The 16,426-nt window shown below is 57.4% G+C and overlaps 1 protein-coding gene across 3 annotated transcripts in view; it reads left to right on the top strand.

Moving 5' to 3' along the window:
• The window catches only part of ATP9A (ATPase phospholipid transporting 9A (putative)), an 82,544-nt gene extending 66,516 nt beyond the window's left edge, over nt 1-16,028 (top strand). For all 3 annotated transcript variants that reach the window (XM_037500548.2, XM_037500532.1, XM_037500541.2), the window contains exons 16-28: nt 1,475-1,567; nt 2,593-2,676; nt 3,943-4,113; nt 5,496-5,594; nt 6,566-6,655; nt 6,752-6,896; nt 7,604-7,668; nt 8,426-8,581; nt 11,267-11,331; nt 11,891-11,999; nt 12,453-12,510; nt 14,241-14,444; nt 15,483-16,028. In XM_037500548.2, the coding sequence (XP_037356445.1) occupies nt 1,475-1,567; nt 2,593-2,676; nt 3,943-4,113; nt 5,496-5,594; nt 6,566-6,655; nt 6,752-6,896; nt 7,604-7,668; nt 8,426-8,581; nt 11,267-11,331; nt 11,891-11,999; nt 12,453-12,510; nt 14,241-14,444; nt 15,483-15,619 (1,476 nt within the window). In that variant the 3' untranslated portion in view covers nt 15,620-16,028. The remainder of the gene's footprint in view (nt 1-1,474; nt 1,568-2,592; nt 2,677-3,942; nt 4,114-5,495; nt 5,595-6,565; nt 6,656-6,751; nt 6,897-7,603; nt 7,669-8,425; nt 8,582-11,266; nt 11,332-11,890; nt 12,000-12,452; nt 12,511-14,240; nt 14,445-15,482) is intronic.
• Nucleotides 16,029-16,426: the final 398 nt, after the last annotated feature.

Below are 16,426 nucleotides of genomic sequence, written 5' to 3'. Positions count from 1 at the left end.
CCATGAGCCCCTGGAGCAGGAGAGGAAGCTGGGAGGGGGTGTTGTTTCCTAAGCGGTGCTTTGGCGCAGGGGAGAGGAAAGAAGAAAGCTCGGGTGCTCCAGCAGCCCCCACCGCTGTGTTTGGCCCCAGTGTAGACCTCAGTGGGCAGCTGGGGGGTGAGGAGTCGACGTGCCGCCCGGTGCTCTGCAGACGCAGCTGACCGGAGGTGGCCGGCGGGCGTCTGTGAGTGGGCACACCCTTCTACGAGGCTGGCAGCAAAGGCAGGGCGTGCGAGTGTTGTTTTAAAAGAGGGAGCTATTACTGATTGGGCTTTGGTTATGAAGAGTGGGGTTTACTCTGGGCTCCTGGGGTAGTGACGGTAGCCACGAGGTAGCGATGGCTCCTGCCTCCCCGTGACAGGGCTCATGGGGGAAGGAGTTATGGGGGAGAAGCAGCCACTGACTCTCCATCCTCAAAGCCGGTCCCTCAGCCTCGGACACTTGGCTGCTGGATTCCTCTTGGCTGTGGGGTCATTCTGCGCATTGTGGGGTATCTGCCTGCACCCCTGGCCTCTATCCACTAGGTGCTAGGAGCCCCCCAGTTGTGGCACCAACACTTTGCCACACGCCCCTGGGGGGCAGAGCCCCTGGAGCAGGCCTTGCTCTCACCAGCGTGACGGGGCTCCCGAGAGCATGGTGGATGACCCCCAGCCCTTCCTTTGTGCCTTGAGCTGCCTGCCTGCTGTGGTTGGTCTCCTTGAAGGCCCACAGCCTACGCAGGAGAGCCATCAGCATCCCCGTTTCACAGGCGAGGAAACAGTGTTAGAGAAAAGAAGCCACTTGTCCAAACACACACAGGCGGGAGCAGGTGCCCCAGTCCTTCACCCACACCAGGTGACCTGCTGAGCTGGGGGTCAGGTCTCTAGCTGAGTCCTTGGGTGGACACAGGGTCTGGGGTCATCCCGATCAGTGGCTCTCAACCGAGGCAGTGTGCTCCCCAGGGGCCCGTGTTAGCGTTGAGACATTTTGGTGGTTCCCGGGTGGGGGGCCGCTGGCATCTGGCGGGGAGGAGCCACAAAGGTCTTGCTGTACATGCGCCACCCCCATGGCGGGCAGTTCTGGTGCCAAGGTGAAGAACCCCTGTTGCATGCCTGTCAGGTGGCTAAGATTTGCTGTTTCCGTTAGGCCCCCGTGTTTATACAAAATGAGCTTGTACGCGGGTCCATTCCTCGCGGAGCGGCAGTCGCGTTAGGGACAGAGCTCCTAAATCCTTTTGATCTTGCGTTCATCGTTTCATAGTTTTCCAGATGCTTTGAGTTTTCTCTTATTTTCTGTGGCCCTTGCCCCAAAGTGCACATCCCTCCCCCCTGCTTTTTATCTTTGGCCAAGTGAACAAACATTGGCATCTGCTGAGTTCACTTTTGACACCCTCTGCCCCATGGAAAGTGGGCACCGGGCCTTAAAGCTGGTGTTCCTGCCCCTCCCACTCCCCCAGGATGAAACCACTGGAGAAATCACCTTTTACATGAAGGGCGCAGATGTGGTCATGGCTGGCATCGTGCAATACAATGACTGGCTGGAGGAGGAGGTAAGCGTGATTGGGGGTGAAGTCTGGGCCTTGGATGTATGTTCTGGGGGCTGCCTCTCTCTCTCGGTAAATTCCTTATTGGTAACCGCTCACCCCAAAACTTAGTGATGTAGAACAACACAATTTATTTCTCAGCTTAGCTGGGCCCAGCCTTGGCCGGGGAATTGGCAAGGGCTGTGGTCTGGTCTGAAGGCTCAGCTGGGGCAGGACCCACCTCCACACTCACTCAGGAGTTGTGGGTGGATTCAGCTTCTCGTCAGCTCCCGGCTGGAGGCTGCCCGGTGTGCTCACCCTGTGGGTGTCTCATCAGCAGCTTACAGGGTGGTGCTGGCTTGTGAGGGAGCAGCTGGGGGAGCAGAAAGAGTTCCTGACTCATCAGTGACCTTCCCTCACTCCTGACATTCTGCTCCTTGGGAACAAGTCGCTAGATCCCCTGCATGCTTGAGGGGGTGACACCAGGTGTGGGCACCAGGAAAGGGGGGCTCCCAGGGGCCACGTGAGAGCCTGCCCATCCTATCCCTGGTGGCCCAAGGAGTCAGCTGCAGTGGGGAGGAAGGAATTCTCAAGTTTTTCAGGCCATTTTGTTTTGTCTCTTAACTTGGGTGGGATTCACATTGTCCACCCAGTGATATATTTCCAGTTAGATGCTGTGAACCCAGATGCCACAGGGGCTGGCAGGAAACCTGGGCACATGGCAGGTAGCGGGACTGTCTCTGCTGTTAACTGGGAGAACATGGAAACAGCAGCTTGCCCACTATCAGTGGCTGGTGTACTCAGAGGCTTGGTTTTCTTAGTGTGCAGAAATCCAGGCCTGTACTCTCACCACGTTGACATAAGTTGTGGGGTGCACATGAACCAGCCAGGGAAGCCCACATATGGGTGGTGGTGGCCCTCAGGCTGCCCTGGGGCTGCCTCCCCTTTGAGGTTTACTCGAGGAATGAGGTGCTCTGGCCAGCTGGCTGCCACATGCTCTCAGAGGGCTTAGTCCTCAGCGGAGGGCTCTGCTGACTGTGGTTGCTCTGCAGTGTGGGAACATGGCCCGGGAAGGACTGCGGGTGCTGGTAGTGGCGAAGAAGTCCCTGGCCGAGGAGCAGTATCAGGACTTTGAGGTATGTGGTCTGGGGACTCCACCATCCTTCTCTTCAGCCTGGCCCACCTCCCTGGTCCAGCCTTCCCTGCCTCCACCTCCTTATGCTCCTCCAGCTCTGCTGATGTCATTGCTGAGCTCACCACCTTCTGTTTGGCCGCAGGGCCTTTGCACTTGCTTTCTTTTCTGCCTGGCTTGCTCCTGCCTCCCAGGGCTCCCCAACTACCCCCTCGCTTTTTTTGGGTTTCAACTCCAAAGCCATCACCTCTGAGACGTCTTCCTGAACCCCTCGCTCCCCCGTTTAAGGCAGCCCCAGCTCATCACTCTCCCTCCAACACCCTATTTAACTTTTTTTTTAATTGCACTATAATGACCTTGTTTCTATGTTTTTTTAATGAAACAGCTTTTAAAAACTACATCTTGTCTCCTTTCTAGAATAAAACCTCTTGAAGGCAGAGACTTATTAGACTGGTTTGCTCTGTGTCCCTGGCACTGGCACATAATTTACCTTCTGGAAAGTTTATAATGAACCACCCTGTTGGAGCCCTCATTTTTTTAAGCTGTAAATAATGTTGGCATTGGACAAGCTCACTGACTTTCACAGCCAAGCGTTCAGCTAAAAATGCCTGGTTGACTGTCATCTTGTCCCATAGACTGTATGGCCCTCAAGGGCAGGGCCTTGTGTTCCCAGCCCTGCATGAAACTCAGTGCACGCATGAACACATGTACACAGACACACATGTGTACAAAGCATGCACAGGTGTACACACACCTCTCCTGGGCCTGGCCTGGCTCCACATGCTGGGATCTCTGGTCGTGTTTCAGTTCTTTGTGAGTTTCATTGAGCAGGATCCTGTCCCTGACATAGTCCATCTTCCTTTGAGTTGTAAAGGCCTGTGCTTTGAGGCCAGACCCCTAGGGGGTTTTGATTTTCTCCCAGGTCTTTGTTAACACTGTGAAGAGGGAGTTAAACCGAAGGGTGGGTATCTTTGGAAGTGGGGCTTTGTCTTCAGAAAACCTGGTGATGAAGACCTCTTGATTATGAAGTGCGTGCGAACCCCCTGTGTTTTAAGGTCTTGGGTTGTGTTCATCTTAGCTGCATCCAGTGTGGCGGGGGCTGTTAGTGCTGCTTCATGGGTGAAAACAGTCAGGCTCGGAGAAGTTGTGACTTTCCAGAAGTCACACAGCAGGTGAACGTACAGGGCGGACTTTAGGCATGTCCCCTGCATGGCCCACCCTGTGCTTGGTGCCCCTCGGTCACCCGTGATTGTTCCCCGGTGTGTCTCAGGCCCGTTACGTCCAGGCCAAGCTGAGCGTGCATGACCGCTCCCTCAAAGTGGCCACGGTGATTGAGAGCCTGGAGATGGAGATGGAGCTGCTGTGCCTGACTGGGGTGGAGGACCAGCTGCAGGCCGACGTGAGGCCCACGCTGGAGACCCTGAGGAATGCGGGCATCAAGGTAGGGCCGGCCTGCTGGGACCGGGGCTGAAATAACCTGCCATGTGGAAATGAATTCCAGACTTACAACAGCTAGTGGAGTCTGAAAATTAATGGGGGTGCTCGTAGTGACAAATCAGTAGGGATATTGGCAGTAGTGAGGGCGGGGCGCCTGGACAGCGAGGGGCGCTCGCACCCGCCCTGGTGGCTGGTCTGGAAGGCAGCACGTGTTAGCTGTCCCTGCCTGGCCCGCGGGGCGGGGGCCCGGGAGGCAGAAGCGCCGTCTCCTCGGGCCTCAGTGCCGTGTTCCGCAGGCAGGCATGTCTCTTGTGTTCTTGTTGAGCGACTGGCTGGCCTTCTGTCCGCTTGTCCTCCCAAATTGCCTTCTTTGCATTTTTTTAAAGTTTGGGACCAAAAAGTACTTCCCCAGGAGTGTGACCTGGAGAGACCAGCAGAGGGCGTCTGCGAGCGGGTTCAGGGAGCTGGGCGCAGGGTGCACAGGGTTTGCACCTCCACCAGGGAGCCTTCTGGAGCACTGGACGTGTCAGGGCTGCGGTGTCATGTCCTGGGCTCTGCCCTCCCCAGCAAGTTGCCACACCTTCGTCCTGACCCACTCCCCACCGGGGTCCAAATCGCACCCCTGTGGTTGCCACCAGGGCCCCTGGCCAGCGATGGGGCGTCCCAAGGCTTCCGCTTCCTGCCATGTGAAGTCTCTGTGAAGGGGCCTCGTGAACGTGGCCCTCAGGTGGTCCAGCTGAGATTTCCTTTGAGGTTTTCAACAACCCCCTCCCGGGAGCAAAGAGTACAAAGGGTTAATGGGTAAAAGTGTCTGAGCGGGAGGTTGTAGCGGACTCTGCAGACCTGGTTCGAGCCTGGGTGGAGCAGGAGCTCGCTGTGTGGCTTTGGGCAAGTCACCTCCCCTCTTTGAGCTCACAGCAGCGAAAGGCAGAGAGGCCTTTGGGGAGTGTGGAAGAGCCAGCGAGCGGACAGTCCATGCTTGCTAGTTGGGGCTCACCCCCAGCAAGTCGTGGGTAGAGAGACCCATGAGTGACATGACAAGTCAGTATTTCCTGTCCGACACGAAGGCGACCCCTCGTGCATAGGCCTTTGCCCTCTGTGAGATTATTTATGGCTGTAAGAAAAATCCCCAGAAGGGGGATTAGGACACTCAGGACGAGCTTCATGATGTCTGAAGGCATCACGTCAGCTTCTGCTGCTGCTGGTGGAGGCTCAGGGTCCCGACACCCTTGAATCAGGGTGTTTCCTGTGCTGTGTCGGGGACACCATGAGCCCCCAAGAGGTAATGTAACGTATCAAGTTAGCTCAGTGCTCTTGGAAACTCTGCCGATGCAGGCAAGGCGGCCTCAGTGCCATCAAAGGTGCCCTTTCATATCTTAACTTCAGGTTTGGATGCTGACGGGGGACAAGCTGGAGACAGCCACGTGCACAGCCAAGAATGCACATCTGGTGACCAGGAACCAGGACATCCACATCTTCCGGCTGGTAAAGCGTCCTCTGCATCGGGCCACATGGTGGGGGCGCTGAGGTTCACCCACCACCTCGCCACCTGGGGTTGGGCCCCTAAGGGGACGGGGGCCCCTTCAAGAAGCTGGTGAAATCGGGCACATGGGCATGAAGGGTGCACAGGCGTCCGTGCACCTGGAAGGCGGGGTTGTCAGGTTTCGCGGACCCTTGCACGCCAGGCCCTTGGATAAGAAGTCAGCTCCTGATCACAGCCAGGGGCCGGTCTGCCCCCACCCCCAAGGGAAGTCTTGAGGAGTGCTTTGAAGGAGGTTGTTAGTTGGGCAAATGAGAAGTTTCCTGCCCAAGTGACAGGTACTTGACCAGGACAATTCAGGCTGGAGCAGCTGCTGGGACGCTGGGAGCCAGCAGGCCCGTCGTGGTTCACAGAGCTGGGGCTCAAGGGACTGGGAGCCTGCACTCAGAGCCAGGACACCAGACAACTTGGAGGGACCCTGGATATTTTGGGGAGGTCCCCGGAGTTGCCCGTCTGCCCCTTTATGGGGCAGCTGCTGGCCCTGCCGGGCGCCTGGCTCCTGGTGCCTGCCCTGGGTGCCCGTGTGCCTCTCCAGACCAGCTGCCAGGTCCTGCTCTGCCCGGCCTCCTAGGGGTCAAGCAGAGGGGCCTGTTGGCTCTCGTAGCGTCATGTGGAATAAATGGAGCAGTCCATGAATCTGCTGAGCACAGCGCTTGGCACGCCATGAAAGCATTTGTCGCTGTTATTTTTCTTATGTGGGTCACAGTTGCCCTGGGGGGCTGCAGACGGGGCTGGTATACTGGCTCCCCGATTCCCACGCATACATGGCAAGCAGAACTAGGTTTGGCTCTGGGTCTGTGCTGGGAGGAAGGGGCCTCGGCCGGGGCGGTCATTGTCTTCACAGGGGCTGCAGGAAGCTGCTGTTTGACGTTCCGCCCTCTCCAGAGAGCTGCTTCCACTCTCTGTCCCCTTGCAGGTGACCAACCGCGGCGAGGCCCACCTCGAGCTGAACGCCTTCCGCCGGAAACATGACTGCGCCCTGGTCATCTCGGGAGACTCCCTGGAGGTGGGTACTGGGACCCTCCCCACGGCCCCCCAGGAGCGTGCACCTTCCTGAGGTGTCAGGGAGGCCACTTGGGCTGACCCACCATCCCACCCCCAGGTCTGCCTCAAGTACTACGAGTATGAGTTCATGGAGCTGGCCTGCCAGTGCCCGGCCGTGGTCTGCTGCCGCTGTGCCCCCACCCAGAAGGCCCAGATCGTGCGCCTGCTGCAGGAACGCACCGGCAAGCTCACCTGTGCAGTAGGTAGGCAGCGGCCCTGCCGCCCCACCGACCATGCCCCCAGGACACTCGGGCCTGTTCTCCAGATTTCCCTCCATTCGGGTCCTGATACCCCTCCCCTTCCTGTGGGCGTTGGCCCTGCTTTTGTCGTTGTTGTTGTTTTTAATATTTCCCTCTGAGAAAGAGCAGATAAGGGTACCCCAGGCCTCTCCTTCTGCACTTGGGCTTCCTTTGCCAGGGACACGGACGCAGCTGTGCGGAGCGTGAAGGGGCAGGACCTGTGTCTGCTGGTCTTTCACCAGCCAAGTGCTCAGCTCATTGGTGGAATGGGGATAATGCAGTGGTTTCACCCAAGGGTGCTTGGGGGGAATCAGTGGGGGCTGTGCTTATCAAAAGCACTCACCAGGGTGCAGGGGAATTGTTGCTGAGGGTTATCTGGCCCCCCACACCTCTGATGCGGGGCTGGCATGGGGGTGCTCCCTGGAGAGGGGCGGGCAGGGTCCCCGGCCACTGCTCAGGGCCGGGACCCTCCGCCAGTCGCCTGGTCCCTCCCATGCGCAGCTCCTCTGCTGGAAAATAGGGGTGCACCCAGGTTTAAGGGAGCAATTAGAGCAGGGCACAGAGGCAGTCGTATGTGGGGTGATGGTGGGGGTCATGGTGGGGATCCCCTGTGGCAGGCGAGTTTCTGGCTTCTCCAGCTTCCCGGGTTTTCTCTGCTCTGTGGCCCGCAGGTGATGGTGGCAACGATGTCAGCATGATCCAGGAGTCGGACTGCGGCGTGGGCGTCGAGGGCAAGGTGAGCGGCTGCGCGGCGGGGAGGGCCCGCCCGCTCCTTCAGGAACCAGTCAGGGACCACATGTTGTATTTCTCAGCCTGTCTTGGTGTCTCTTTAATCTTCCTTCATCTGGGGCAGGCCCCTCCATCTTCTCTGGAGGTGGGTTGTGTGATGTTGGTGTTTGAAGCGGTGGGGACAGTTGGGGCACGTCCCTGCCATCTGCGGGTCCCGGTGACTTGATTCCGTTCCTGGTTTTTGGCGTGAGTGTGGGCCAGGCACGTGTGTTGTGCTCAGGCACCTTTTAGGAGGAGAGAATTCCATTATGTGGCCCGACTGTAAATTACTTCCATTTCTATAAATGTGCAAAGATGTATGTTCAGGCATTTTCCTTTAATGCTGTCAGTAGCATCAGGTCCCCCCGCCCCCCTTCTGTGTAGCTCTCAGGGGGTCTGACTGTTACAAAATGCCTGTCTTTGAATAATTCTTTGCTTCTGATACCCATTATGGGCTGGGCTTAACCCCCAAGGCTTAATACTTGATCCATTTGACCTCCAAATTATAACTATCTGTGATTGGGGATGTTTTTTATTTAAATAAATTCCTTTTAAAAAATCAAATTAGTCTTGGACCACCAACCGAGAATAGCCTGAAACCAAAGAATCTCTTTATTGAAGTTCTTCAAAGATCTCCTTACAGTGTCTTGCTTTTTCAATTAAAAGAAATGTGCTTGCCTTGACCTCTTGTGCTTTCGACGGTGCCCAATTTCATCGGATTTTAGGAAGGAAAGCAGGCTTCCCTGGCGGCAGACTTCTCCATCACTCAGTTCAAGCATCTTGGCCGGTTGCTCATGGTCCATGGTCGGAACAGCTACAAGCGGTCTGCTGCCCTCAGCCAGTTCGTGATCCATCGGAGCCTGTGTATTAGCACCATGCAGGTGGGTGGGCAGCTGGCACCTTGCAGGTGCACCTGGCCATGTGTTTCTCTTGGAAAAGCCTGAGAATTGGGCTGTGCTTTGGAGCTCCCACGTCTCGCAAGGCCAGCTTAAATCCTTCCTGGCCACTTTCCTGCTGATAACCTTGAATACCCCAGACTCTGCTCTGTCGGGTGACAAAGGCCATCCTTGCGGTGTGCGGTGGATGTGAATGCTAGGAGGTGTCTGTTGAGAGCGCTGGCCACGGGGGGGTGTCGCGTGAATGACCAGCGTTGTCTTAATCAGGGAAGAGTTGTTCGAGTTGGTTTGCCAGAGGGAAAAGTGCAGAGGTAAGTTCCAAAGGAATCCCCTGGCCCTAAGTTTGCACACACGAAGGTGAGCCTGGCTTTTCCTGACTGCTGCCTCTACCACGGCGTCAGGCCGGTGTCTCCTGTGGCAGCGGCGATGACTGAGCCCATGAGGCATACCAAGGGTGAGAACCGTGTGCAGTGTCCCTCAGGGATTAAGTCTGCCCAGCCGTGGGGTCCCCAAAACCTGTATCCTGAATGCGTGTTTGCTCCTTGCGTGTCCTCCATTTGGGGGCCGGGAGTGGGGAAGACGTCTTTCCTCTCTGGCTTCCGCACAAAAGGAGTCTGCAGTGCATGAACTATTGTCCCGCTTCACTTTCACCAGCGCCTTCAAAATCTGTGATCTGGTGCTAGCAATTAAGCGGGGACCAGGAAGGAGGCCGAAGACGGGAAAGAAAACATTTAGGAATGGGAAGCTTTTGAGTGCTCCTCCTCTGGGGGCATGGAGGGGAAATACCTCCACGGAAGTGGTGAGGATGTAGGATGAGAGCTGGCAGCCCCTGCCCCTTCCTGGCAGTACCCTCCGGTGTCTCTGGGACACTGACCACGCAGGCCTCCGTCGTCCCCCTGTGAGATGGGAGGAGACACCCCTTAGATGGAGCTACTTCGAACAAGAGTCCCCATCAGGTCTCAAGGACTGACGGTACCTCAAGAACAGAACAGGATGATGTAGAAACGCCAGGCGGACCTTGGCTTTGTGGGGAGCTTTTTCACCGTGCATGGAAGGCGTCCTGCCTTTCAAAGCGCCAGGGGTGCTGTTGTATGAACATGAGGCTCTCGGGCTGCACCCACACCCCTGGGGGCGAGGTGACGGTTTCAATACCAGCTGCAGATGTGTGTGCAGGGGCCTCAAAGTGGTTGTTGTGAACGCGATCTAAACCCACACAGCTGGCGCCTCATCAGACACATCTGTCCCTGTAATCCGTGTCAGCTCGGCGGTGGGACTGGCAGCACCGTGGTTTTAATCACCGGGAGGTTAATCATCACGGCCCTGGGCACACTCGCAAAAGCTGCCCTGCGCATGCTGATTCTGCCCAGAAGTCCCCACTGACATCAAGTCAGAGATGAGCTCCAGGATGAGGACGCAGTCTTTGTGTGGGTGGCTGGCGGGGAGCGCGCCCCAGATGGGGGCCCCTTGGCATGGGGACACGTGGACATAGGGTTGTCATTTCCTCCCAAGCGCTCCCCTAAGATGAGGAGCAGGTAGGAGGCTCCTGATGTTGATTTGCAAAGCTGAGCATGAGATTCTTGACATTTTTACAAGCATCCTCCAGGGCAGCAGCGCAGCCTGGGTGAGTCCTGAGTGACGCTCACCCTCCAGTTCTGAATCGACGGGGCCACTCTGCCGTCCACGTGGTGCCAGGCCAGCGCTGAGCGGGCGTGAAGGGCAGCGAGCCTGGTGGACACAATCTGATCGCTGGGATGGTTTGGCCTCTCTCTGTGTCCAGTTTTCAAAAAGCCTTCTTGTGGCAGATGTCTTGGCTTCCCTTTGGATTCGTATTGATAGAAATTTGCCGTGAGGCCCTTCCTCCGGAAGCTGAGGGGCTCAGAGGCAGAGCGGTCTCAGAGATCAAGCCCCCTTCCGTTTACCAGCTTATTTTTCACGGCTGGGGGCTAGTATTTTCTACCTTGGGAGGCAGACTTTTTGGGAAGGGTTTGTAAATATCTTTATTGCCTTTGTCTCATTGCAAAAGAAGCAGATCATGGACTCCTGGTAAAAATTTCCAGAAATGTGACTAAGTTATGCCAGAAGCAAGCCCTCTCCGCAGCCCTGCCCTCTGCGGCTGCCGGTGCAGAATCTCCCAGCAGTCAGTCTCCCGACTCCATCCCCACACGCGGGCCAACGTCAAGGCTGTGACTCCAGGCCCTTAGGGTGTGGTGGGCTCCAGGGGCAGCTGGGTTGGGTCCTGCCAGGCCTCTTATGTGCTTGGTGACCCAAGGACTGGATCTCATGGCTGTTGGGAGATCCTAGACAGAGTGTTTCTGGACACTTGCTAAGCTCCTCCCTGGTGATGGAGCCAAAGAGCGAATCACCAGGGCGGGGAGAGTGGAGTTTGCCTCACCTCCCACATGTGACTCCTGAGTCCGATGCTTGTGAGCTGTGTGATCTTGGGCAAGTCACCAAACCTCTCTGTGCCTCACTTTCTCACTTGCAAAATGGGGATGATGCAACAGTGCCCCCTCAGGGGGTTGTTGTGAGAACAGGCTGAACTAATCCCCGTGAAGTGCTTGCATCAGTGCGGCGTAACTATGTGCCCCAGAGTTGTGGGGGTGCTGGTTATTATCTAAGCACAAGGGCTTTGGTCCTGGTCTTGCTGATGTCTCCTTTCTCTCGGCACAGGCTGTGTTTTCTTCCGTGTTCTACTTTGCCTCTGTCCCTCTCTATCAAGGATTCCTCATCATCGGGTAAGCAGGTGCCAGCAAGGTGCCCACGGCTTATGGGCCTCTCAAAGCCCAGGGGAGGGAGGGAGGACAGTGGTCACCTTGGTCTCTGGCCCCTGTCTAGGCGGGTCCAGAGATGCCCTTTGGCAGTTTCTTGAGTTAATGGGGCTCGGAGCTGGCGAGCTCGTGGCCAGAGGGGGGCAGTGGAGGCCGACCTTGCTGCTTGGCAGCATTTGGCTTTAGCGCCTGGTGGAGAACCAGTGTGCCCGCGGCTCCCTGGCTTCCGGCTGCGGGTGGACATTTGCTGCCCTCCAACTCACTCGTCAGTGCCCTCGTCAGTGCCAACACAGCAGAGCCCACTGCCCGATCCCTGACTCTGACCAGCACGCAAGCTCCCCGAGGCCAGGCCCCTGCTGCTTCCCTCTCCAGCCTCGGGGGCTCTGCACGGCCCTGGCGCAGCAGGCGCTGGATAAGCAGTGTGGGGGGACTGGCTGGAAGCTGGAAGGAAGTCGGGTTCGGGAGGTGGGGCAGCCCAGGCTGACCCCCCGCAGTCTGGGTCTCACTGTGCTGGTTTCCCTCCTAGATACTCCACCATCTACACCATGTTCCCTGTGTTCTCTCTGGTCCTGGACAAAGATGTCAAGTCGGAAGTCGCCATGCTGTACCCCGAGCTGTACAAGGATCTCCTCAAGGTCTGCCAGTGAACTGATAATTTTCTTACTTTTGAGGAGACGTGGCAGTTTATATTTTTTTCTTAAAAAAAAAAACACAAGCATATGTAAAATATTAGACAGCTCAGTAATGTATTATCTGGGAACTAATGACTTCAGTCCCTGCCAGTTGCGCTTTGCAGAATTATGTCTGCTCCTGGAAAGGTCCATTCTACACATCTCAAAAGTGTGTGTGTGTGTGTGAGAGAGAGATATGTGTGTGTGTGGTGTGTGTATGTAATTGTTCTCAAGGATTTTTCCCCCCTTTAATTAAAAGGCAGATTTATTCCCACCTAATATCAATTCTCTTTAATTCTCTGTGTGCTCCCTCAGATCTGTGCTCCCGTTTTGATGAGAGCCAGCTGGCGCCTGGTGGGGTGAGGGGGTGTCACAGGAGCAGGGGGCACATGGCAACCTTCCTGTTCTCTCTTTCAGGGGCGGCCGCTGTCCTACAAGACGTTCTTAATTTGGGTGTTGATTAGCATCTATCAAGGTAAGGGGGGGGAGCACACCTGTTTATCTTGGGCTCTGGGGTGGACCCCTGGCTCAGCCTCAGCCTTCCACCATCTCCAGACAGGAGGAGAAGCAGCTGAGCCCTAAACCAGTGGTAGGACGCAGTGTCCCGGGGAGCTGCCCAGCACGTGAGGGTCCGCGAGGACCGTGAACTCACATGTGAGAGGTGGCGCTGTCGGCATAGTGCAAGTCGGAGAGAAACTCCTGCCGGGTGTCCAGCCCTTGTGCCAACGAGTGATTGCTTTCCAGCATATTCTGATACCTTTCCAAGGTCACCTTGTAGTTTCTGGAGCACATATTTCCTTCAGTGGCTTCCAGAGAAGGTCCCACAGACGGCAGAGGCCTTGTGAGGTGGCTTGTGTGTGAGCAGAAAAGATGCGAAAGTCTGTTTGTATTATTTGTTCCTCACATCTAGAGTTTCTGTGCGTGTGTAGGTTTCATCGTGTCCAAAATAGATCTGTGCCGTGGCCCAGGTCTGTGTGCACCTGCCTAATGCACAAATACACGCTGGCCTTTGGCGGTTCGTTGTTAATGTGTCTTAGTGACGGGGGACAGGCTAGCAGAAAGGCCAGAGGCCCTTGACTTTGTTGGCAGGAGGTTAAATTGCCATTTCAAAAATTGGGGGGTATTTTGAAGTCTTTGGACATGTGACACGCATCTGGTTAAAGAAAGCAAATCCCGCGGGGAAGTCCTGATGTCCAGTGGGTCTCCTTCCCACCCCACCTGTCTGTGACTCCCTCAAAGCAAGTGCTCACTTGGGTTTTGGGGTCCAGAGGCTTCCGGCCCCACCTTTAAGTATATTCTTGTGCTGTTGGTTCTGATCAACATGAGACAGTGGACACTGCCCGCTCGGCAGGGCTGCGTGGATGAGGACACCCTGGCTGGCCCCTTGCATCGCCTGGTCCTTTCACTTTCTCTCTGGGTTACTGCGTGTGTGTGTGTGTGTGTGTGTGTGTGCAAAGAACCCATACCATAAAAAAACCTGAACCAAACAAGAAGCCGCCATCTCATAAAAGGTGCGACCCCCTGTTTTTAAGATGCCACCGTCCAGCACGGTCACGCTGCTGTGAGCCGCTCTGGCGTCACCTTGCACACCTGTGCTCTGTCCCCAAGAAGCAGCAGCTCCGGCCCCGCCCCACGGCCCTGGTCCCCACCCGCCGCTTGCTCCGTCCCTACGGCTTCCACTCCCGTAGGGTCCGGGCAGTTGAGTCCCAGCGCAGCTGCCTTTTGTGGCTGTGAACTACTGTGAACGCGGCGTTGTTGTTACTGCAGCGGTCGTTACTGGGGAAGACGGCTGACATTTCTCCTCGTGCCTCCGCTCCTCTGAGTGACTCCTCCCAGCTGCTTTTCCTTTCTGCTCTTGCTCCTGCCCTTCCGCCTCGGCCCTCTCTGTCTCCCGGGTCCTCCCTCCCTCTCTCTGTAATTTAGCACCTCATGATAGAAAGTCAGGAGGAAACAGGAAAACCAGCAAGTGACACTTCCCTCCGAACCTTCGGGAGGCTCACGGACGATGAGCCTTACCACATGTCATGCTCATGTCCGTAACACGAATGCGCTGCCTTTCTCGCCTCAGTGGGAGAGGCAAACCTGAAGAGCTCCGGTGTGTGTGCACATGTGTGTGCGTGTGTGTGTGTGTGTGTGTGTGTGCATGCTCCTGGCGGGACCGTGCGGCAGGTCCCTGGCAGCAGCCCCCACGGTCCCTCTCCCCAGGGAGCACCATCATGTACGGGGCGCTGCTGCTGTTCGAGTCGGAGTTCGTGCACATCGTGGCTATCTCCTTCACCTCGCTGATCCTCACCGAGCTGCTGATGGTGGCCCTGACCATCCAGACCTGGCACTGGCTCATGACGGTGGCCGAGTTGCTCAGCCTGGCCTGCTACATCGCCTCCCTGGTGTTCCTCCACGAGTTCATCGGTGAGCGCTGGGCGGGGCTGGTGGGCGTGCAGGGCCCGGTGCCTGCTGAGGGAGGGCCGCAGGCCCGGCTCTGTGTCCCCAGGCAGTGCACCCTCCTGCCCTTGTCTCGCTGGAGTCCCCGGGACAGGGGGCAGCGGCGAAGTAGCCGAGAACTGAAACCTCGGGCTTCAGCATGGGGGGTTTTCTCTAACAGCTGCACCATGCAGATGGGCAGAGAGGGGGCGCCACTGAGTCTGCAGGACTAGAGTTGCTCCAGGGAGCCGGCCATCGTGCTGGGCTCTGGAGCCACTGACATGTCGGGTGTGTGGGTCTTACTTAGAGTCAGTGACTGGCCAGCAGGACTTGCACTGTCGCTGGCAGGAGAGACCTGCCGTGTGTCGTGGGAGAGGTTTCTTCGTGCCCCTTGTTGATCAGCAGACACCCTTGGGAAGGTTTTGGCCCGCTAATAGGCGCATCCCCGTGACAAGCAGTCTGGAGTGGGTTGCACTTACCCCGGAAGTGTCTCAGGATGGGTTTTGGAGCTCCTACTATGTTGTGTGCTCAGTGACTTGGGGTAAGGGTCACCGGTTGCTTGGAAGTTGTGGCTCTGCTCTCGGGAAGCTGTGGCTTTAGTTGTGAACCAGCCACAGGCCTGGGCGAGAAGCACATCGTGGGCCCCCGGCTGGCACTTAGTAGGTGCTGTCCGCCCCGGTCCCACGGTCAGGCTGCTCCCGACCACGTGCCTGCGGCCAGCCTCAAAGGAAGTGACGCCATCTGCCAGATTCCAAATCAGAAACACCCGTAGGAGCGTTTTGCTGGGAGTTTCGCTCCCCATTGTTGAAAGCAGCCTGTCGCGCCGGGAAGCTGCGGAGCAGGTCGGGAGGGGCGGGCGAGGACACCGTCCCTGCTTCGCTCGGCGAGCTCCCTCATGTGGGAGGGGGCCTGGAGCCAGTACCGGGGCCCTGTGCTGGTGACATGAGACGCCTTTGCTGTGAGCAGCTCTGACGTGGGGGCCTTCCGGAACGTCGCGCCACTCACGCTGTCTCCGTCTGCTTGCAGATGTGTACTTCATCGCCACGCTGTCCTTCCTGTGGAAAGTGTCTGTGATCACTCTGGTCAGCTGTCTGCCCCTCTACGTCCTCAAGTACCTGCGAAGGCGGTTCTCTCCTCCCAGCTACTCGAAGCTCACGTCCTAGGCTGGGGACTGGGCCGGCCGGGGGCCCGGGCTCTGCTTCCCGAGGGACCGAGTTCCAGTTCCGTTTAGCGTCACCGCCGCCCGTGGTTTGCAGTCACTGCTGGGGGCGCCGCGCTGCCCGCGTTGGCCTGGCTGGAGCCCGACCCTGGACAGGCAGCCCGTCCCGCCGCAGGGGCGCAGAGCCGCGGGGGCCTGCCTGAGCGCTGTGGCCTGCGGGCCCCGGGGGCGAGCTTCCTTACGACTTGAATCGTGTGGTCGTGTGATAAAGTCTCCGTCTAGTGGAAGGTCGCAGGAGGGTATTTTATTTTTTTATCACTTCTAACCTGTGTGTGCTCCTCATGTCTTTTTTTGCTCTTACAAATTGGTCAGGTGGTCTTTTGACACTCTTGGGGTGGGCGTGGGGGGCGAGGGGGACGTCTGCTGAGCTGTTCCCCAGGTGACCCGGGGTGGAAAGGCCACTCCGGCTCCTGCGGGTCTAGGGCGTCCCTGCCAGGGAGGGGCAGGTGCCCCCATCAGCATCGCCACCCTGCACTCATCTGCACCTGGACAGAGCCTCTTGCGGGGTGCCGTCTGCTTCTCGGGGCCTGGTACCAGCTTGGAGGGGGGCACGCTCCAAGGAGCCCTGTTTTTCAGCAGAGCTGGTGGTGCAGGAACCGGGCCACGCGCGGGCCCTCAGTGTGCTGGCAGCTTGATAAGAGACTTGACGACTCTTCAGACAGCAGCACGTGCGCGGGACTCTGGTCCGAGGGGGACGGTTGGGGCCAGACCCTTCGCAGCCCCCGCATCCGTTTCCTGTCGGGACTGAGGG

The sequence above is a fragment of the Talpa occidentalis genome, unplaced genomic scaffold (assembly GCF_014898055.3).
Source record: "Talpa occidentalis isolate TD23 unplaced genomic scaffold, MPIMG_talOcc4v2.1 talOcc4.10, whole genome shotgun sequence".
In the NCBI taxonomy this organism is placed as follows: domain Eukaryota; kingdom Metazoa; phylum Chordata; class Mammalia; order Eulipotyphla; family Talpidae; genus Talpa; species Talpa occidentalis.
The sequence above is the reverse complement of the archived record's forward strand: the minus strand, read 5'-3'. Positions and strand labels throughout refer to the sequence as shown.